We start from the raw sequence: 17325 nt of genomic DNA, 5'->3' as shown, positions 1-17325 counted from the left end.
AATGAGGCGGAGATACTGTACACCATATGAAAGGTCCATCTCCATTCCTCAATATAATGTCATGTTCCCAACAAATGAGGCAGAGATACTGTACACCATATGAAAGGTCCATCTCCATTCCTCAATATAATGTCATGTTCCCAACAAATGAGGAGGAGATGATGTTCACCATATGAAAGGTCCATCTCCATTCCTCAATATAACGCCATGTTCTCAACAAATGAGGAGGAGATACTGTACATCATATGAAAAGACCATCTCCATTCCTCAATATAACGTCATGTTCCCACCAAATGAGGAGGAGATGATGTTCACCATATGAAAGATCCATCTCCATTCCCCAATATAACGTCATGTTTTCAACAAATGAGGAGGAGATACTGTACACCATATGAAAGGTCCATCTCCATTCCTCAATATAACATCATGTTCCCACCAAATGAGGAGGAGATGATGTTCACCATATGAAAGGTCCATCTCCATTCCTCAATATAACGTCATGTTCCCAACAAATGAGGAGGAGATATTGTACATCATATGAAAGGTCCATCTCCATTCCTCAATATAACGTCATGTTCCCAACAAATGAGGAGGAAATACTGTACACCATATGAAAGGTCCATCTCCATTCTTCAATATAATGTCATGTTCCCAACAATCTTCATCGATGTAACCAATATTATGCCAGAGCTTTATGAATCTGTTGAGTTATGTACCAACATATATGACTTATGAATGTAAGGGATGAAGAGTACGTGTAACGCTGGTTTTAAAATTGCTTTCCAACAGGTGGACACTATGTCAAGAATACCTCTGAGGGTCCTCAGTTTTTCTCCTCAGATTTTAATGCCGAAGAAACTGGAATCACACAACACTTTCCAGGAGAAAATCCCATTACTCAGAATATACATCATAGACCTTACCATTTACAGATGTCGATGGGCCCCTCTCATCCTGAGGAATCATTTGATCAATCACATGCTCTGACTTCCAATATCCATCTAATATCTCACAGTGTCAATCGATCAATAGACTCATCTAATCCCAAGGAATCTTCTTCTAACCATGAAGGAGCTCACACCAGAGAGCCTTCGTGGTCATGTTCAGTGTGTAATAAATCGTTCACTAAAAAGAGAAACCTCCTTGCGCACCAGAGAATTCACACTGGTGAGGGTCTTTTCCAATGTTCAGAGTGCGGGAAAAGCTTTGTCCGAAAAGAAAAACTTGTCATACACCAGAGAATTCACACCGGTGAGCGTCCCTTTTTATGTTCAGAGTGCGGAAAAGGTTTCGCCGAAAAGAGAACGCTTCAAAGACACCAGAGATCTCACACGGGGGAGCGTCCCTATCCATGTGGTGAGTGCGGGAAACGTTTCATTCAGAAAGAAGACCTTCTCAAACACCACAGGATTCACACTGGTGAGCGACCCTATTCGTGTTCGGAGTGCGGGAAATGTTTCACTGAAAAAAGAACGCTTGTCATACATCAGAGAATTCACACGGGTGAGCGGCCCTATGCGTGTTTAGAGTGCGGCAGGTGTTTCGCTGAGAGAAGGATCCTTCTTATACATCAGCGAAGCCACACGGGTGAGCGTCCCTTTCCATGCTTGGAGTGCGGGAAATGTTTCACTGAAAAAAGAAATCTTATTATGCATCAGAAAATTCACACTGGTGAGCGTCCTTATTCATGTCTAGAGTGCGGGAAAGGTTTCACTGAGAAAAGATCACTTCTTAAACACCAGAAAAGTCATACTTGTGGGTGCCCTTCATATCCACAATGTGGGGAAGGTTTCCTACAAACAGGAGATCTTCAACATCAGGGAAGTCACTCATGCGAGCGCCCCTTTTTATGTCCTGAGTGCGGGAAAGGTTTCATTCACAAAGAAAACCTCCTTAAACACCAACGAATTCACTCAACCGATCGTCCTTACTCTTGCTCTGAATGCGGGAAAGGTTTCGTTCAAAAAGGAAACCTTCTCTCCCACCAGAGAATTCACACAGGCGAGCGTCCTTTCTCATGTTCGGTGTGCGGGAAATCTTTCAGTCATAAAGTAAGCCTTCTTCGGCACCAAAGAATCCACACAGGCGAGCGCCCGTATCCATGTTCGGAGTGCGGGAAATCTTTCACCGACAAAGGAAACCTTCTTAAACACCAGAGAATTCACACGGGGGAGCGTCCTTACGCATGTTCAGAGTGCGGGAAAGGTTTCATTTACAGGAAAAAACTCATAAGGCACCAGAAAATTCACACACGCTAACACCTGTTTGTCATGTTCAGAGTGCGGGAAACCTTTTCAATGAGGAAGAAAGACTTGTCAGATGCCAGAAGAAAACACACATTACAAAAGGGTTCTTTTCCATGTTTAGAGTTTCCTCAAGACTGCAATGGTTTTTGTTTTAATACTTTATAGATTGTAGTTTTAAACTTGACTGCCCCATAGTAAGCATATGGATGACGTCATCACGCAGGCTCTGCAGCTGTTGTCACTGCCTCTCCTTTACCCCAGCTTCAGTGTAGAGGAGGGACAGTAGAGAATGGCTGCCCCATAGAAAGCCTATGGGTGACGTCATCACGCAGGCTCTGCAGCTGTTATCACTGCTTCTCCTTTACCCCAGCTTCAGTATAGAGGAGGGACAGCCAACAAGAGCTGCCCCATAGTAAGCCTATGGGTAACTTCATTACGCAGGCTCTGCAGCTGTTGTCGCTGCCTCTCCTTTACCCCAGCTTCAGTGTAGAGGAGGGACAGTAGACAATGGCTGCCCCATAGTAAGCCTATGGGTGACGTCATCACGCAGGCTCTGCAGCTGTTGTCTCTACCTCTCCTTTACCCCAGCTTCAGTATAGAGGAGGGACAGTAAACAATGGCTGCCCCATAGTAAGCCTATGGGTGAGGTCATCATGCAGACTCTGCAGCTGTTGTCACTGCTTCTCCTTTACCCCAGCTTCAGTGTAGAGGAGGGACAGTAGAGAATGGCTGCCCCATAGTAAGCCTATGGATGACGTCATCACGCAGGCTCTGCAGCTGTTGTCTCTACCTCTCCTTTACCCCAGCTTCAGTATAGAGGAGGGACAGTAGACAATGGCTGCCCCATAGTAAGTCTATTGGTGACGTCATCACGCAGAATCTGCAGCTGTTGTCTCTGCCTCTCCTTTACCCCAGATTCAGTATAGAGGAGGGACAGCCAACAACAGCTGCCCAATAGTAAGCCTTATGGGTGACGTCGTAATGCAGACTCTGTAGCTGTTGTCTCTTCTTCTTCTTTACCCCAGCTTCAGTGTAGAGGATGGACAGCCAACAACAGCTGCCCCATAGTAAGTCTATGGGTGACGTCATCACGCAGTCTCTGCAGCCATTGTCGCTGCTTTCTCTCCTCACACTGAAGCCGGCACTGGGACCCGATCATGTGACTGGATCGGACTGGAACGGACTGGAGCGAATTCAGAATATTTAAGTGTAGACCTCTTTTTTTTTTTAACAGCAGGCATTCTCAAACAGGGTTCCGTGGAACCCTAAGGTTCCTCCAGAGGTGGCTAGTGGTTCCTTGAGCTGTGGCTAACTGACCTCCCACCTAAAGGTGCCTGGATAGTTCTAGGTTCAATGCAACGTGGCAGAGTCAGCGGCATTGTGACCACAATTGTAAGGGGGGAATTTTTTCCCATTGTCCACCACCAATATAAGGAGCATTTTCCCAATCACCCCTTGATGGTCTAATCTTAACGGGGGTTCCCTGAGACCTGAAATTTAGTTCAAGGGTTCCTCCGGGGTAGAGAGGTTGAGAGAGGCTGTTTTACAGGGTAGATAGAATAGGCTTAGCACGGAGGTGGGAGTAGATTTAGGCTTAGTTAGAATTTGACTGGAATTCCACTTGAAGAAACAGCCAACTTTTTAGGTGTAAACCAGATTAATGAAGATGTAGCTTAGAGAAAACCAACCATAAAGATGTATCTGAGATGTAACAATTTATTCCCTTTAAAATGCGGTTAAGGGGCGAAATGTTAAAGTCTTAAAGATTGAGAAAGGTCGGCAACCGGGTGTTCAAAGCTTTAAATCATCTTTGTTATATATCCATTAGGAGTAAAGATCCACCACAAAGAGAAAGCTGACGCATTTCAGCCCTTTTTGGTGAATGACTAACTAAAGCCTGTAACAGCCGAAACACGTCAGAATTTTCTTTGTGGTGGATCTTTCCTCCCAATGGATATATAATAAAGAAGGTTTTGGAGCTTGTAACACCCGGCTGCTGACCTAAAATCTTCTTTAATATACACTCTATTGCCAAAAGTATTGGGACTCCTGCCTTTACACCCACATGAACTTTAATGGCCTCGCAGTCTTGGTCCGTAGGGTTCAATATTGAGTTGGTCCACCCTTTGCAGCTATAACAGCTTCAACTCTTCTGGGAAGGCTGTCCACAAGGTTTAGGAGTGTGTCTATGGGAATGTTTGACCATTCTTCCAGAAGAGCATTTGTGAGGTCAGGCACTGATGTTGAACGAGAAGGTCTGGCTCCGCTCTAACTGCAGGCCAGTCAAGTTCTTCCTCGAACTCGCTCTTCCATGTCTTTATGGACCTTGCTTTGTGCACTGGTGTGCAGTCATATTGGAACAGGAAGGGGCCATCCCCAAACTGTTCCCACAAAGTTGGGAGCATGAATTTGTCCAAAATGTCTTGGTATGCTGACGCCTTAAGAGTTCACTTCACTGGAACTAAGGGGCCAAGTCCAACCCCCGGTAAAAAAAACCCCACACCATAATCCCCCCTCCACCAAATGATTTGAAGGGGTAGCCCAATACCTTTGGCAATATAGCGTGGATGAGTGAGTTTTGGGTGGAGGAACTTGACTGGCCTGCACAGAGTCCTTACCTCAACCTGATAGAACACCTTTGGGATGAAATAAAGTGGAGACTGCGAGCTAGGCCTTCTTGTCCAACATCAGTGCCTAACCTTACAAATGCGCTTCTGGAAGACAGGTCAAAGATTCCCATAGACACACTCCTAAACATTGTGGACAGCCTTCCCAGAAGAGCTGAAGCTGTTATAACTGCAAAGGTTGGGCCAACTCAATATTGAACCCTATTGACTAAGACCGGGATGCCATTAAAGTTCATGTGCGTGTAAAGGCAGGCATCCCAATACTTTTGGCAATATCGTGTATATCCATTGGGAGTAAAGATCCACCAGATAGAGAAACTGACGCGTTTCAACCCTTACAGGGAATGACTGACTAAAGGCTGAAACACGTCAGATTTCTCTTTGTGGTGGATCTTTACTTTCAATGGATATATAATAAAGAAGATTTTAGAGCTTTTGACAGCCAATTGCTGACCTAAAATCTTTATTTTCTATTAGTTGGGCGTAAAAATCCACCACAAAGAGAAAACAACGCATTTCAGCCTTAGGGTGAATGACTGACTAAAGCCTGTAAGGGTTGAAACTTGTCAGAATTTTCTCTTTGTGGTGGATATTTACTCCCAATGGATATATAATAAAGAAGCTTTTAGAGCTTTTGGCAGCCAGTTGCCGACCTAAAATCTTTTTTTTTATATTCATTGGGCGGGAAAATCCACCACAAAGAGAAAACAAACGCATTTCAGCCTTACGGTAAATGACTGACTAAAGCCCGTAAGGGTTGAAACTTGTCAGAATTTTCTCTTTGTGGTGGAAGTTTACTCCCAATGGATATATAATAAAGACGATTTTAGGTCGGCAAGTGGGTGTTCAAAGCTCTAATATCTTCTTTATTATATATCCATTGGTAGTAAAGATCCACCACAAAGAGAATGCTGACGCGTTTCGGCCCTTACGGTGAATGACTGATTAAAGCCTGTAAAGGATATATAGTAAAGAAGACTTTAGAGCTTTGAACACCCACTTGCCGACCTAAAATGTGAAAAGAGAATGCTGACACGTTTCGGCCCTTACGGTGAATGACTGATTAAAGCCTGTAAAGGATATATAGTAAAGAAGACTTTAGAGCTTTGAACACCCACTTGCCGATCTAAAATGTGAAAAGAGAATGCTGACACGTTTCGGCCCTTACGGTGAATGACTGATTAAAGCCTGTAAAGAAGACTTTAGAGCTTTGAACACCCACTTGCCGACCTAAAATGTGAAAAGAGAATGCTGACACGTTTCGGCCCTTACGGTGAATGACTGATTAAAGCCTGTAAAGGATATATAGTAAAGAAGACTTTAGAGCTTTGAACACCCACTTGCCGACCTAAAATGTGAAAAGAGAATGCTGACACGTTTCAGCCCTTACGGTGAGTGACCGACTAAAGCCTGGAAGGACTGAGACACATCAGCTTCTCTTCATAGTGGATCTTTACACCCAATGGATATTTAATAAAGAAGATTTTAGAGCTTTGAACACCAACTTGCCAACCTTTCTTAAATTGAATGTCTGATTGAACAGCTTGTGCGGCTGTGCTCTTGGCACAGGTGGGAATTCCCTACTGAAGTTAAAGGACCGGAATGGCCACTGTCTAGGCCAAGGGTCTCCCTCATTGTTGACTTGAGTCTTAAGACTGGGGCGGAGGTTTACCTTCCAGCAGGACAACGACCCTAAACATACAGCCAGAGCTACAATGGAATGGTTTAGATCGGGGGTCTCCAAACTTTCTAAGCAAAGGGCCAGTTTACTGTCTTTCAGGCTTTGGTTGGGGGGGGTGGACTGTGTATGGCCAATGGCAGTAGAAAATGCCTCAGCATGGAGGTATAGTACCCTATTGTCAATAGTACCCTATTGTCAATATCAATTAGAAGAATAGTGCCCTATTGATGTCATTAGGGGGAATGGTGCTCCATCATGGGTGTCACTTGGTAGTATAGTGCCCCAAGGGCCAGATAAAGGCAAGTAAAAGGGCACAGCTGGGCCCCAGTTTGGAGACCACTGCCCTACACCCTTATTTTAAGTTTAAGGGTAGCAGCACCATACTTTTTGCATTATAGACTTTGAAACGTTGAGTGTTACATTTGGAAGATACGGACTCCGATAAGGCATGACTCATCTCTGGAGTTACTTTGCTATACTTGCCATTCTTGTATTCTGTTTTCGGAGCAAAGAGTGACTATGGAACTAACTCCTTGATGGATTGACTTCTGGAGGAGCCTACCAAATGAAAGCCACCCTGTAAGCAGACAAGTCTCGGGAGCTGATGATGGACTCCACGTATGAGCTGGGAGGAGAACATGAATCGGTGCAACACACCTCCAAATGACATACATCAGCGGCCTACAGTGCTGGGTGACCAAGTTGGTGTAGGCACCAGCCCTATGGGCCCCACATCAACTAATCAAAATAATATTGATTTGACCTTGAAAGAAAACGACAATGAAGATTTCTTAAATTGCTTACAAAAGATAGAAAAAAATTCAACTCGAAGAAACAAAAACTTTCCACTGAAGACTCTATAGAGAAAATACCGTATTAATGTAATGTACCCAATAAAAACTTAAAGTCCATAAACCATAGCTATCGAGTTCACATTACAGTTTGGAAATTTTAAATTTATCTTCTTTCAGCTGTCAGTTTGTAAAAAAAAAAAAAATTGGCACAACCTACATTTGTGTAATGTACAGTAGTGATGGTCACCTCCATCTAGCGCCCAACGTGCACACCACTTAGTTCAATGGTATCCCATTAGAGCTCAAGAGACCTCCAGAAACCTGTGAGGGTGACCCAAGTTTTCGACTGCCTAGGGGCCTCCACCGAGTTTATTCTGGTACTGGAGGCTTAACTGTTGAATTTAATCTACATGAGAATTCCTTGGTAAACAAAAGTGAAATTACATAGCGTAAGGGGATAGTGCTGTTACATATTGTATACTCTTATATAAAGTCGGAAGACTTACAATACGTAAAAAACGTAAAAGTTAATGGTCTAAAGAAGAGTTGTGTATGTTCTTAATGTTGTTCTTTAAATGTGATACAATAAATGTTACATAGTTTTTTTTTTTCTAACCCTGAGTGATATATTTATTATCTATCTTAAAAAAAAGGAAAGAAATAGTATGAAAATAGAGGAATTCTAAGAGGTCCTCACAAAGAGGATACCTTTGCACCAAACTGTAGCAATAGGTGGGCAGATTTGACAATATGTGGACGACTGGTTTTCTTTTCAATATGTTTCATTTTATCATAAAAAGAAGAAAAAAAAAGTGTACAAATACACTATATTGTCAAAGTATTGGGACGCCTGCCTTTACCCACACAAAATTTAATGGCATCCCAATCTTAGTCTGTGGGGTTCAATATTGAGTTGGCCCACCCTTTGCAGCTATAACAGCTTCAACTATTCTGGGAAGGCCGTCCACAAGGTTTAAGAGTGTATCTATGGGAATGTGTGACCATTCTTCCAGAAGCGCATTTATGAGGTCAGGCACTGATGTTGGACAAAAAGATGTTCTATCGGGTTGAGGTGCAGGCCAGTCAAGTTCCTCCACCCCAAACTCGCTCATGTTTTTATGGACCTTGCTTTGTGTACTGGTCCAAATCATTTGGTGGAGGGGGGATTGTGTGGTGTGGGGTTGTTTTTCAGGAGTTGGAGTTGGCCCCTTAGTTCCAGTGAAGGGAACTCTTAAGGCATCAGGATACCAAGACATTTTGGACAACTTCATGCTCCCAACTTTGTGGGAACAGATTGGAGATGGCCCCTTCCTGTTCCAACATGACTATGCACCAGTGCACAAAGCAAGGTCCATAAAGACATGGATGAGCGAGTTTGGGGTGGAGGAACTAGACTGGCCTGCACAGAGTCCTGACCTCAACCCGATAGAACACCTTTGGGATGAATTAGAGTGGAGACTGCGAGCCAGGCCTTCTTGTCCAACATCAGTGCCTGACCTCACAAATGCGCTTCTGGAAGAATGGTCAAACATTCCCATAGACACACTCCTAAACCTTGTGGACAGCCTTCCCAGAAGAGTTGAAGCTGTTATAGCTCCCCTCTAATTCATCCCAAAGGTGTTCTATCGGGTTGTGGTCAGGACTCTGTGAAGGCCAGTCAAGTTCCTTCACCCCAAACTCGCTCATCCGTGTCTTTATGGACCTTGCTTTGTGCACTGGTGCGCAGTCATGTTGGAACAGGAAGGGACCATCTCCAAACTGTTCCCACAAAGTTGGGAGCATGAAATTGTGCAAAATGTCTTGGTATGCCGATACCTTAAGAGTTCCCTTCACTGGAACTAAGGGGCCAACCCCTGAAAAACAACCCCCACACCATAATCCCCCCTCCACCAAATTATTTGGAGGAGTGGCCTAAAACTTTTGGCAATATAGTGTGGATGAGCGCGTTTGGGGTGGAGGAACTTGGCTGGCCTGCACCTCAAACTGATAAAACACCTTTGGGCTGCAAAGGGTGAGCCAACTCAATATTGAACCCTACAAACCAAAGCCTCGTACACACAATCGGATTTTCGGCAGGGAATTGTGTGATGAGAGATCGTTGGCCTAAAATCCGATCGTTAGTGCGCTCCATCAGAAAATTGTTGCCCAACTTTTGGCCAACAAATGTTGGATGGCAGGCTAGTAAATTTTCTGGGGACAACGGTCTGTTGTCAGATTTTCCTATCGTGTGTACACAAGTCCGTCACACAAAAGTCCAAAGTACAAACACGCCTGCTTGGAATCAATGCTCGCCAAACACGACATTAACAGAAGGTGCCCAAAGGGTGGCGCTCCATAGCTAAAATTCCCACGTAGTACGTCACTACCTTCGTGTTTGTTGGCTGACAATTGTGTGTCGTTAGTATGCAAGACAAGTTCCTGGCACACGCCCTTCGGACAAAAGTCTGACGCTCTGTTGGCCAACAATCTGATCGTGTGTACGAGGCTTAAGACTGGGATGCGATTAAATTTTGTGTGTGTGTGTAAAGGCAGGTGTCCCAATACTTTTGGCAATATAGTGTATGTAAAGGTAGGTGAGATCTTAATAAGGGTGGTTTTAGGAGTGCTACACTATTTTTGCTATATATTGTAAATCCTGTATAATATTACCCACTTGCCGATTGCCTCACGTAGGAGTAAGGCAGCGGAGCGGCTCTCCTGTGCTAGATCACGTCTCTAATACATGATCCAGCACCTCCGGGTAGGAGGGCGCGCGCGCGTGGCTGGCGTGCCGGCTGTGTTGTGATTAGACACAGTACAGGCCGATCAGCGGGTGCCAGCTAATGGTCGACCGCCGGCACCCGCTGATCGGCGAGGAGGAAGACAGGACGGAGCTCAGTCAATGTAAACAATGCAGAGCTCGGCCCTGTCAGCGGGGATGTGCTGGATTTGGTTTCCCCCACAAAGCATGGAATAAAAACTGGCACATCCCTTTGTAAAAACAGCACACAGCGAATGCACCAAGCACTCCCTGGGCACACAGTTAACCCTTTGATGTTAACCCCTTCCCAGCCAGTGTCCTCAGTACAGTGACAGTGCATATTTTTAGCACTGATCGCTGTATTAGTGTTACTGGTTCCCAAAAAGTGTCAGTTAGTGTCCCGACCCTTCCGCCATACTATCGCAGTCCTGCTATAAGTCGCTGATCGCCGCCATTACTAGTATATACAAAATAAAATTCCAGTATATCCCATAGTTTGTTGACGCTATAACTTTAGCGCAAACCAATCAATGTGCGCTTATTGTGATTTTTTTTTTTTTTTTGTGGCAAAAATATGTAGCAGAATACATATTGGCCTAAAATTATAAAGACTTTTTTTCTTACACTTTTTTTATTGGATATGATTTATAGCAGACAGTTTAAAATATTGTTTTTTTTTTTTCAAAATTTTCTGTCTTTTTTTTTGTTTATAGTGTAAAAAAAAAAAAAACAAAAAAAAAAAAAGCCAGTGGTGATCAAATACCACCAAAAGAAAGCTCAATTTGTGTGAAAAAAATGAAATAAATTTCAATTGGGTACAGCGTCACACAACCGTGCAATCGCCAGTTAAAGTAACACAATGCCATATCGCAAAAAAAAAAAGGGGGGGGGGGAGTCAAGTGGTTACGTCAATGGAGCGCACGGACAGGAAGTGATGTATTATACAAACAGGAAGTTCCGGGTGAAAGGTGAGTCGGGAGGAAGTAGAGAGGAGACATTGCTGGAACTGGCAGCAGAGGAGGTAATAAGATATTATTTTATATTTACACCCACTAATCCCCCCCCGTCATGTCTGTCCTCTTCCTCCATATCCTTTTATCTCCAGCATTTCGTTGCATGCAGATATACTTAGAAGAAAGGATCAGATAGTTGCAACTCTTTTTATTCATCGGAAATATTACACACAAGATAATAAGTAAAGCCTGGTGCGCGCTATTCGAAAGTCGAAGAACGATCCTATGTTTTTTTTCCCCGTTTCCTCTTCCCGAAAATGGAGAATGCCATTAATGGTCCGAAAATTCTTGAATGACAGAGGACAACCTCCAGCCACGTAGGTAGCCTCGGTCTATGTCCAGTCTGCGGTCGCACTTTGTTTTTCGATCATGCCCCGGACTTTCTCGTTCGATTCTTATAGGACCATTACTGTACTAACTAAATGCAAGTCGGATATTATAATAACTAACGAGAAGAATTTTCCAACTTGTCCCTTCGGAAACTTTCACCTGAACAGTCCATGTTGGCTCTCCAAAGCAGTGATGGAACATCAAAGGGTGGTTCTGAATAAAGGTGGTTTCATAGAATGTGTACTGGGCTTAAGGATGAGCTGAGCATACTTGGGGTCAGCTTGAGGCGGGTTCACAAAACATGAGAAATGTTTGGGAGAACTCCACTGAAGTCAATGGAAGCCTGATGTTAAAAGACCGGGATGGCCACTGTCTAGGTAGAGTTGCCACCTCATCCATTTAAACCCAAACACATATGAATTACATGGGTTCTGTGGCTGATTAAGGTGGTAATTAAAATCACTTGGTGCCTTATCTTCACTAAATTAGTCTCAGAGCCTGTGTAATTCTTATGTGTTTGGGTTTAAAGGGATGAGGTGGCAACCCTATGTCTAGGCCAGGGGTCTCTCCCATTGTTGACTTGAGACTTAAGACTGGGGCGGAGGTTTACCTTCCAGCAGGACAATGACCCTAAACATGCCAGAGCTACAGTGGAATGGTTTAGATCAGGGGTCTCCAAACTTTCTAAACAAAGGGCCAGTTTACTGTCCTTCAGACTTTAGAGGGGCCTGGACTGTGGCCAGTGGGAGTACAAATTGTCCTGCCATCAGTGGAAGTAAACAATGCATCTTCATTATTAGTGGAAGGAATATTGCCTGCCCCATTGTTGACTTGAGACTTAAGACTGGGGTGGAGGTTTACCTTCCAGCAGGACAACGACCCCAAACATACAGCCAGAGCTACAATGGAATGGTTTAGATCAGGGGTCTCCAAACTTTCCAAACAAAGGGCCAGTTTACTGTCCTTCGAGCTTTAGAAAGGCCAGTCTGTGGTCATTGGGGGTGGACATTGTTCTGGTGTCAGTGGGAGGAATAGTGCCCCATCGGTGGTCTCAGTGGGAGGAATAGTGCCTCATTGTTGGTGTCAGTGGGAGGAATAGCACCCCATTGTTGGTGTCAGTTGGGGGAATAAAGCCCCATCATTGAGGTCAGTAGCAGAAATTATGCTCCCATTGTTGGTGTCAGTGGAAGGAATAGAGCCCCATTATTGGTGTTAGTAGCAAGAATTATGCCCCATTGTTGGTGTCAGTGGGAGGAGTAGTGTCTTGTATTAGTGGAAGGAAAAGTGCTCCAAGGGCCAGATAAAGACAAGCAAAGGGCCGCAGTTTGAAGACCCCCTTCCACGCGCCGCCATTACCGGGCTCTCCTTTACAATTGGGGAGCCCTGTACCGCCGCCGATTGGATCTCCAGTGCACTCGAAGGGGAAGAAGGTACATCTTTACCCACCTCCCCTCTGTGATGTAAGAAACCTCAAACAACGAGGATGTAGTCACTTCCAGTTTTCGGTTTGATGTTTACAAGCCGTTACCAATTTGTAAAGCATTTGGTCAAACCAATCTCAGTTTAATCAAATGCTTTGGTGGGCAGAAGAAAGATCTAACCCCAGAGACCTCCAGCTAAAGCTTTGTTATGTTTTCAATGGAGAAGGAAAGGTTTAAAATCCCTGTCAGATGTCTATATCCCAAATAGGCCTTTTTTTTTAAACTCACATCCTATTCAGTTTGAAGTTGAAGCTAATCAAATGGAAATCTCTCCAACCAGAACTCAGACAGAAGAAAACCTCAATAAAGGATCTAATGTTTCTCCAGTTGATCTAAACCTAAAATAAAAGGTTTTGGTTAGAGTTGTGCTTTCAGTCAAATTCCTAAATGAGGCCTGTAATATAGAATAAAGAACTCTGTGCAGACATTATCCATCCCGGTACAGTCCAGATAATTCTCAGTTTATTATCCGTCTACAGAGAGCAGAGGCCTGTATAGATCACATGAGCTCATAAAAAGCAATGGACAAAGATCAAAGTCACATGACGAGGAGGATAATAGACCTCACCCTGGAGATCATCTACCTGCTGACCGGAGAGGTGAGGAGGATTCTGGGAGATCACATGACATCACTCTTATCTCTATTAATAAAAACACAGACCTGACCACGGTGATGAAAGGATTCTGGGAATCTGTAATAATAATTTTTACTTTTTCTCTGTAAAAAGGATTATAAAGTAGTGAAGGAAACATCTGGTGATCCATTAACACCCAGCAGCCGTTTTCCCAGGACATCACCCATCAAAGTGCCTCCACTTCAGTACCTGACAATAGAAGTAACCAGTGCCAAGAAGATTCTAGATGTTACCAAGAAGATCACTGAGATGCTGACAGGAGAGGTGAGCGGTTCCGGGAATTCTGGGACATTATCCAGTAACAGACAAGGGATGTGTCTGGATGGTGACTGTATCATTGTGTGTGTCAGGTTCCTATAAGGTGTCAGGATGTCACTGTCTATTTCTCCATGGAGGAGTGGGAGTATTTAGAAGGACACAAGGATCTCTACAAGGACGTCATGATGAAGAATCAGCCGCCCCTCACATCACCGGGTAAGAGGAGACTTTATTGTAAAGGAGAGAGCAGTAAGGAGGGTCCACCTAGATCCCCCATCATCTGATAAACACATAGAAACAATGTATTCAGTCAGTGTGTGTGTTTCCTACAGATGGATCCAGTAATGGGAACCCACCAGAGAGATGTCCCCGTCCTCTGTATTCCCGGGATTCTACACAGGAAGGTCACACCATCCCTCACCAGGATCAAGTAGGTGGTACTGACCATGTAGACCTAATAAGTTATTCTAAACTTTAAGATAACAGTTTTCTATGTAATCTTTTTTTCTTACTCCAAATCTATATCATCTTATTTTGGGTTTTAGGGTGAAGAACTAAAAGACATCAAAGTTGAGGTTAAAGTGGAGGAAGAAGAGATGTTGGTGAGTGGAGATCAGCAGTCTATGGAGGAAGAGGAGATGATTAAGAAAAGTAAACCGGAGGAATCTTCTCTTTATATCAACACACGTAAGTAATAAACACTAAATGCATGAACAGTTAACATTAAGTATAAAGTATGTTATACTGTTGTCAAGGTATTTATACCGAAATATTAAACAATATTATATATATGGAAATAAGTAAGAATCTATGATTTAGGAGATTTCCTCGTATTTCCACAAATCAACCAAATAACTCAAATTCTGACACTGTTAAATGGGTTTTTAAAAATCACATGTCCATCAAATTCACCCACCCAAAATATTGGCATTTGATCCATGAGAAGGGATCCCAAAAGGTTGTCGGAGCTATCCCCATGTTAACCGTCTACAATAATCTTTCCTACAAATATTATTAGCCATTTATAAATATTGTATTTAGAAACACTAATACTGTACACCATATGAAAGGTCCATCTCCATTCCTCAATATAACGTCATGTCCCCAACAAATGAGGAGGAGATACTGTACACCATATGAAAGGTCCATCTCCATTCCTCAATATAACGTCACGTTGCCAACAAATGAGGAGGAGATACTGTACACCATATGAAAGGTCCATCTCCATTCCTCAATATAACGTCACGTTCCCAACAAATGAGGTGGAGATACTGTACACCATATGAAAGGTCCATCTCCATTCCTCAATATAATGTCACGTTCCCAACAAATGAGGTGGAGATACTTTACACCATATGAAAGGTCCATCTCCATTCCTCAATATAACGTCACGTTCCCAACAAATGAGGTGGAGATACTGTACACCATATGAAAGGTCCATCTCCATTCCTCAATATAACGTCACGTTCCCAACAAATGAGGAGGAGATACTGTACACCATATGAAAGGTTCATCTCCATTCCTCAATATAATGTCATGTTCCCAGCAAATGAGGAGGAGATACTGTACACCATATGAAAGGTCCATCTCCATTCCTCAATATAACGTCATGTTCCCAACAAATGAGGAGGAGATACTGTACACCATATGAAAGGTCCATCTCCATTCCTCAATATAACATCATGTCCCTAGGTCCCATGTTCTTTGGTGTATTGTCATGTTTTTTTTAAAGAATTGAGGTGAGGGAAGATCCATCCGTATTCTCACACTGTGCAAACACTGTTATCAAATTTCATTAAACTGTTGGGTTGTAGACCAACGTCTATGGCTCATAAAACCAAGTCATGAGGAATACTTGTAACATTTATTCAAAAATTGATTTCCAACAGGTGGACACTATGTCTGGAATACCTCAGAAGGACATATGATGTTATCTCCAGGTTATAATGCAGAAGATAATGGTATTGCACAACATTCTCCAGGAGTAAATCCCATTACCCAAAGCACACCTTACAGGCCTTGCTATCCGGAGAGAATAATTGATCCTGCCCATGTTGAGGAATCTGCTATTCAATCACGTGCTGTTAATCCAGACGTCCTCCTGAGAGCTCACATCGTGGATAGACCAACATGTCCATCTAATCCCAAAAAATCTTCTTTAAGCCAAGAAGGTACTCACACTGGAGTGAGTTCCTTGTCATGTACAGTGTGCGGGAAATCGTTCAATGAAAACAGAGCACTTCTTAGACACCAGAAAACTCACACATCTGAGCGCCCTTTCTTATGTTCAGAGTGCGGAAAGTGTTTTATTGAGAAAGGACACCTCCTTATACACCAGAGAATTCACACAGGTGAGCGCCGCTATTCGTGCTCAGAGTGCGGGAAAAGTTTCATTCAGAGAGGAGACCTCCATAAGCACCAGCGAAGTCACACAGGTGAGCGCCCCTATTCGTGTACAGAGTGCGAGAAATGTTTCATTCAGAAAGAAGACCTTCTAAAACACCAGAGGATTCACACAGGCGAGCGTCCTTATTCGTGTTCAGAGTGCGGAAAGTGCTTCAACCTGAAAGGAAACCTTCGCAAACACCAGAAAATTCACAATGGCGAACGCCCCTTTTCATGTTCAGTGTGTGGGAAATGTTTCATTCGGAACACTTCGCTTGTTAGACACCAGAAGATTCACACGGGTGAGCGTCCTTATTCGTGTTCAGAGTGCGGGAAATGTTTCATTCAGAAGGGAGAACTTATTATACATCAGAGAATTCACACGGGGGAGCGTCCTTTCTTATGTTTTGAGTGCGGGAAATGTTTCGGCTATAGAAAGGCGCTTAGTAGACACCAGAGAATTCACACAGGCTAACAAGCCTGGCATATTGAGAGCATTAAAAACATATATTGACGTTTTTCGCGCCTGTGGAGGTTCTCTAAACAAAAAGCGCTGACTTGATCCCACGCTCACATTGACGGCATCATAGAACGAACAAACATGGAAATTGAAGTGCCAGGCCACTGCTAAGAGGTCCAAATGCTACTTTATTCCACTAAAAGTCAGGGGGGCAATCCAATGAGTATCCAACGCGTTTCGGCATCCAAAAGCACTAGACATGTTCACTGCCAAAAAATTCATTTGTTTTAGTTTCATTCTTTTTTTTGTTTTTCGTTTTTCGTAGATTTGTAAATTGGGAAAATGCGTAAATTGGAAAATGCGTAAATTCGATAATTCATAAATGTATAAATTTTAAAAATCCGGAAATTCAAAAATCAGAAAGAAAATCAGAAATTTCAAAATAATAACCAACTAACTAATAATAACTATCTATTAAATTATAGGTATTGGCATTTCCTTTCAAATCTGGCTGTTAGTGAACGTAACAAATACGAATTTATCCGAAGTTACGAATTATCCTAAATAACGAATGCCGCGTCTAAATAAATGGAATGGAATGAATTATTAATAATAATAATAAAAATTGCGCCCGCTCGTAGAATGGCGACAAAGTTTTACCCTTAAAAATCTCCA

General features: G+C 43.1%; 1 protein-coding gene across 1 annotated transcript in view; it reads left to right on the top strand.

Moving 5' to 3' along the window:
- LOC141106919 (uncharacterized) overlaps positions 1-17325 on the top strand; it is a 68515-nt gene that overhangs the window by 3617 nt on the left and 47573 nt on the right. The window contains 7 exon segments of the mRNA XM_073597849.1: positions 790-2388; positions 13432-13511; positions 13641-13811; positions 13898-14021; positions 14138-14235; positions 14351-14492; positions 15695-16695. Coding sequence (XP_073453950.1) covers positions 790-2388; positions 13432-13511; positions 13641-13811; positions 13898-14021; positions 14138-14235; positions 14351-14492; positions 15695-16695 — 3215 coding nt within the window.

Source organism: Aquarana catesbeiana, linkage group LG08 (genome assembly GCF_042186555.1).
Source record: "Aquarana catesbeiana isolate 2022-GZ linkage group LG08, ASM4218655v1, whole genome shotgun sequence".
Taxonomy (NCBI): Eukaryota; Metazoa; Chordata; class Amphibia; order Anura; family Ranidae; genus Aquarana; species Aquarana catesbeiana.
This window is presented reverse-complemented; position numbering and strand designations above follow the sequence as displayed.